We start from the raw sequence: 5,565 nt of genomic DNA, 5'->3' as shown, positions 1-5,565 counted from the left end.
TCATTTAGTATCTCCCCCATTTTCTGTGGCTCCACACAAAGGCCGCCTTGCTGATCTTTGAGGGGCCCTATTCTCTCCCTAGTTACGCTTTTGTCCTTAATATATTTGTAAAAACCCTTTAGATTCTCCTTATTTCTATTTGCCAAAGCTATCTCATCTCCCTGTTTTTGCCCTCCTGATTTGCCAGCACCTGGCCCATATCCCTTTTGTCCTTAATATATTTGTAAAAACCCTTTAGATTCTCCTTATTTCTATTTGCCAAAGCTATCTCATCTCCCTGTTTTTGCCCTCCTGATTTGCCAGCACCTGGCCCATATCCCTCCAAACCCTTCCTGTCCATGTCCCCATCCAGATGCCTTTTCAATGCTGTCATTGTACCAGCCTCCACCACTTCCTCTGGCAGCTCATTCCATACATGCACCACCCTCTGCGTGAAAGAGTTGCCCCTCGGGTCCCTTTCTCCTCTCACCCTAAACCTACACCCTCTAGTTTCGGACTCCTCCACCCCAAGGTGCATGTATGGAATGAGCTGCCAGAGGAAGTGGTGGAGGCTGGTACAATGACAGCATTGGATGGGGACATGGACAGGAAGGGTTTGGAGGGAGATGGGCCAAGTGCTGGCAAATGGGACTAGATTGGGTTGGGATATCTGTGTCGGCATGGACTGGTCGGACCGAAGGGTCTGTTTCTGTGCTGTCATCTCTGACTCAAAATACAATGAAGGAATTTATAACTCAGAGAAGAAAGCTTGGAAGTGGAAGCCAGTCTCAGTGATCAAACGTGATAAAAGCCAGGGCAGGAGAGGGGAAGAGAATCTGCCGTCCTTACCCAGGTCTGGGGCCGACACATGGCTTCAGACCCCACCCCCACACACGCACACCCCTTCCCCTGATGAAATAGACTCTTAACTGTCCTCCCAAGTGGCCCTTTTCGACGAGGCAAGGATAAATAGCGGCTTCGCCACACGGGCAGGGAACAGGCAAATAAGAAAGTTGTTCACATAGACCACAGAGAGATGGGACGCTCAAGGCAAGGCAATCGTTTGGGCCCCAAAGGGTGATGGGAGAGCGCGGTCAGCCCCAACTCTGCCCGGCAACGACAGCGGTCAGAAATGCCACTGGCAACACTGGTCAGGAGCGATGCCACTCTCACCAAACGCCAACTGCCCTCAGTGCAGGCGGCTGGATTTAACAGCCACCGGGCCAGAATGGGTCCACCTACAAATTACTCAGAAAGCAGCATCTCCGATCCGGTGGGCGGTAGGGACGGCAAATAGAACGCTGGCGTTTATTTCCGAAGAGAACGGAGGGGGTGTAAAAAAAATCAGAGAAAGTGAGGAACTGCAGATCGGAGTCGCAGAGTGCGGCGCTGGAAAAGCCCAGCCGGCCAGGCAGCATCCGAGGAACAGAAGAGTAGACATCTCAGGCAAGAGCTCTTCATCATGAAGGGCTTATACCCGAAACGTCGACTCTCCTGCTCCTCGCATGCTGCCTGACCGGCTGGGCTTTTCCAGCGCCACGCTTTGTGACTGGGGTGGAAACATCGCAGGGGTCACGTATCTAAGAAATCTTCAAAGTTAAATGGTCCCAGAGCAGTGATAGCCGAGTCGGATACATGAGGGACATCAAAGGTGACTCCTGGATAGGCACATGGAATATGTTACAACGAAGGGCACATAGGTTAGTCTGATCCTTACAGTAGGATAAACGGCTGGCTGAACATGTTCTAAAAGATAGACCAGACACAGTCCCAGAGGGACTACCTGACGAAGGAGAGGTTGAGGCCTGGAGTTTGGGGGGGAAGGATTGATAGCCTTATTGAGGATTCTCCAGAGGGGGGGGACATTGACAGGGGGGAGATGTGGGGAGGGTGCTCCCGCTTGTGTGTGGGGGAGGGTCCAGGACCAGAGGGAGCGTCATCTCAGGGTAAGGGGGCTCCCCCAATCAAAGACAGGGATGAGGGGGAAACCCTTCTCTCCGAGGGGAGAAAAACTGCGGAATTCTCTGCAGAAAGGTTGGCACGCCAGGGGGCAAGGGGCCGGAAAATCTCCAGCTCTCGACGAAGACAGCGATCAGGCACCCACACCAACGCCCGAAACCTTCCCAACCCACCACCCACTTACGTCTTTGGCCACAGGGGCGGGGGCAGAGTTGCGGCGCGCCTGATGCAGGGTGGTCTTGCTGACGGGACGGCGGATCCCCTCGCTTCGGGCCGGCCGCGGGTTGTAGCCGAAGTTGCGGCACGTGTTGTCGAACGGCCTGAAGGAGACAAGAGGCAAAAACAAAGTGTGGGAAGGGGAGGGCTTTCAGTGGGAGCTCGGAGCGGTTGGAATCGTGCGAATCAAAGCTGGGGAGGTAGGGCGACGGAGGAGAATGAGGGCGACGGAGGAGAATGAGGGCGACGGAGGAGAATGAGGGCGACGGAGGAGAATGAGGGCGACGGAGGAGAATGAGGGCGACGGAGGAGAATGAGGGCGACGGAGGAGAATGAGGGCGACGGAGGAGAATGAGGGCGACGGAGGAGAATGAGGGCGACGGAGGAGAATGAGGGCGACGGAGGAGAATGAGGGCGACGGAGGAGAATGAGGGCGACGGAGGAGAATGAGGGCGACGGAGGAGAATGAGGGCGACGGAGGAGAATGAGGGCGACGGAGGAGAATGAGGGCGACGGAGGAGAATGAGGGCGACGGAGGAGAATGAGGGCGACGGAGGAGAATGAGGGCGACGGAGGAGAATGAGGGCGACGGAGGAGAATGAGGGCGACGGAGGAGAATGAGGGCGACGGAGGAGAATGAGGGCGACGGAGGAGAATGAGGGCGACGGAGGAGAATGAGGGCGACGGAGGAGAATGAGGGCGACGGAGGAGAATGAGGGCGACGGAGGAGAATGAGGGCGACGGAGGAGAATGAGGGCGACGGAGGAGAATGAGGGCGACGGAGGAGAATGAGGGCGACGGAGGAGAATGAGGGCGACGGAGGAGAATGAGGGCGACGGAGGAGAATGAGGGCGACGGAGGAGAATGAGGGCGACGGAGGAGAATGAGGGCGACGGAGGAGAATGAGGGCGACGGAGGAGAATGAGGGCGACGGAGGAGAATGAGGGCGACGGAGGAGAATGAGGGCGACGGAGGAGAATGAGGGCGACGGAGGAGAATGAGGGCGACGGAGGAGAATGAGGGCGACGGAGGAGAATGAGGGCGACGGAGGAGAATGAGGGCGACGGAGGAGAATGAGGGCGACGGAGGAGAATGAGGGCGACGGAGGAGAATGAGGGCGACGGAGGAGAATGAGGGCGACGGAGGAGAATGAGGGCGACGGAGGAGAATGAGGGCGACGGAGGAGAATGAGGGCGACGGAGGAGAATGAGGGCGACGGAGGAGAATGAGGGCGACGGAGGAGAATGAGGGCGACGGAGGAGAATGAGGGCGACGGAGGAGAATGAGGGCGACGGAGGAGAATGAGGGCGACGGAGGAGAATGAGGGCGACGGAGGAGAATGAGGGCGACGGAGGAGAATGAGGGCGACGGAGGAGAATGAGGGCGACGGAGGAGAATGAGGGCGACGGAGGAGAATGAGGGCGACGGAGGAGAATGAGGGCGACGGAGGAGAATGAGGGCGACGGAGGAGAATGAGGGCGACGGAGGAGAATGAGGGCGACGGAGGAGAATGAGGGCGACGGAGGAGAATGAGGGCGACGGAGGAGAATGAGGGCGACGGAGGAGAATGAGGGCGACGGAGGAGAATGAGGGCGACGGAGGAGAGGGAGGACGGTGGAGGATGAGGGAGGAGGATGAGGGAGGAGGATGAGGGAGGAGGATGAGGGAGGAACTGAGTCCGGTACTTACGAGGATATTTTCAGATGTGGCGGTGCTTCGGGATTCTGTAAACGACAAACCGTGAGAACAATCAGGATAGATCTCCATCGCTAACGGAGACCGAGCACTGCCCACAGACAGGAGGGTCCCGTCAGCTCCCCGGATGGTACTCTGAGGGGAGAGCTGCTCGCTGGGATCTCTCAGTGAGCGGTGACTGAGAATATCCACCCGGGCATCACCCACCCAGACCCAGCAGCGGGTAACTGCACCCTCCACCCGGGACAACGGCGGGGGGGGGGGGGGGGGGGGGAGGGGTTAAACCGCTGGGGTTTCACCAAAGAGACAACACCCGACCCAGGACAACAGTAAGGGGAAGATTAGGAAGCAGGTTCCAGACTGCAGGGCCCAATGGGACCCCAGTGACAGAGATAGGGAAGGGGTATAGTGGGCATAGGGGGCTGGAGGGGGTGACTGAGATAGGGAGGGGGGGTTTCAACTACGGAGGGACTGGGAACCAATGTTGTGACCATCATGTGAAGAGGAGATGGCCCATTTACCGGGTCCCTTCAGGGACAGACCGAAAGTGGGAACACAGCAACCACACACATGCACAGCAAGCTCCCACGGGCAGTGACGAGAGGGGAAACCAGGTCGCAGGATCTGCGGTTGGGAACCAAACGTACGCCCCAGGACCAGAACCCCTCCCACCCCGAGTTGTGGTCCGGGCAGTGTGGCCAGCCCTCACCTTAATGGTGACCACCTCGGCTGACTCCACCTTGGGATCTTTCTTCTCCGCCTCCTGCTTGCCCAGCGGCTTGGCGTCCACCTCGATGGGTTTGGTCTTCTCGTCCTCCTCCGGCCCGCCTTCCTCCTCCTCCTTGGGCGGCCCGCCCTCCTCTTTGGGCCCCTCGTCCTTGACCGGCTTGGCCTCGCCCGCTGAGGCGTCCGCTGGCCTGAAGGGGGAGTGGCTGGAGGAGTCCACGGGGGAGTCAGCCACCCGCAGGGCGCTGAGCCAAGAGGCCACTTTGTGCTTGGCCGTCTCCTCGGTGACGGGCAGCTTGCAGGGGGGGGCTGGGCCCGGGGTGGGGGGCACAGCCCCGGGGGCTGGAGTGGGCTCCTCCTGGCGGGGCAGCCCGGCCTCCGAACCGTTCTCCTTCTGCTCGCGGCTCTTGGTGCGGGTGACGTAGCTGCGCCACACCGAGCTGGGCACGTAGGCGTCGTCGTTGCCGCCAAAGTTCTGGTCGGAGCTGTCCGAACTGGAATCCTCCGCCTCAGTGCCACTGGGGTCATGCTCGTCCTTCAGGTCCACACCGCTGCTGTCTGACGAGCACTTGGCATCGCTCTCGTAGCCCTCCTTGTACTTCTCCACGCTCTCAATGTGGTCCAGGTTGGCAAAGTACTCGTCGCCCATCTCCAAGCCCTCCTTGTCTGCAAAGTCGTCGGTCAGGATTTTACCTGGGGGGGGGGGGGGAGACGCCAAAAGGGACAACAACAGGTCAGGGGCGCCACAGGCCGACTGGGACAAATCGCTCAAGAGTCACATGGCACGGAAACGGACCCTTCCCTCGCAGACCGCAGGCTAACGCTCACTAGTGGTAGGGGGGAGGTTTGAACGCCAATGGTACAAGCACAATTCAATGGATCAAACCCAGAAATACAAGCTCGTCACAGTCGTCAACGGGGGTGAAAACACACCCCATCAGGGTCACCACCCATTCTCGGTCATCGATTGAGAGAACACCCCCGCCACTG

General features: G+C 58.9%; 1 protein-coding gene across 1 annotated transcript in view; it reads right to left on the bottom strand.

The window, feature by feature from the left end:
* LOC122546478 (histone-lysine N-methyltransferase SETDB1-like) overlaps positions 1 to 5,290 on the bottom strand; it is a 10,349-nt gene extending 5,059 nt beyond the window's left edge. Inside the window, exons 1-3 of the mRNA XM_043685179.1 lie at positions 4,559 to 5,290; positions 3,844 to 3,878; positions 2,123 to 2,258 (exon numbers count right to left, since the gene is read on the bottom strand). Coding sequence (XP_043541114.1) covers positions 2,123 to 2,258; positions 3,844 to 3,878; positions 4,559 to 5,224 — 837 coding nt within the window. The 5' untranslated portion in view covers positions 5,225 to 5,290. The remainder of the gene's footprint in view (positions 1 to 2,122; positions 2,259 to 3,843; positions 3,879 to 4,558) is intronic.
* Between the last annotated feature and the right edge of the window lie 275 nt (positions 5,291 to 5,565).

Source organism: Chiloscyllium plagiosum, unplaced genomic scaffold (genome assembly GCF_004010195.1).
Source record: "Chiloscyllium plagiosum isolate BGI_BamShark_2017 unplaced genomic scaffold, ASM401019v2 scaf_12011, whole genome shotgun sequence".
Lineage (NCBI taxonomy): Eukaryota > Metazoa > Chordata > Chondrichthyes > Orectolobiformes > Hemiscylliidae > Chiloscyllium > Chiloscyllium plagiosum.
This window is presented reverse-complemented; position numbering and strand designations above follow the sequence as displayed.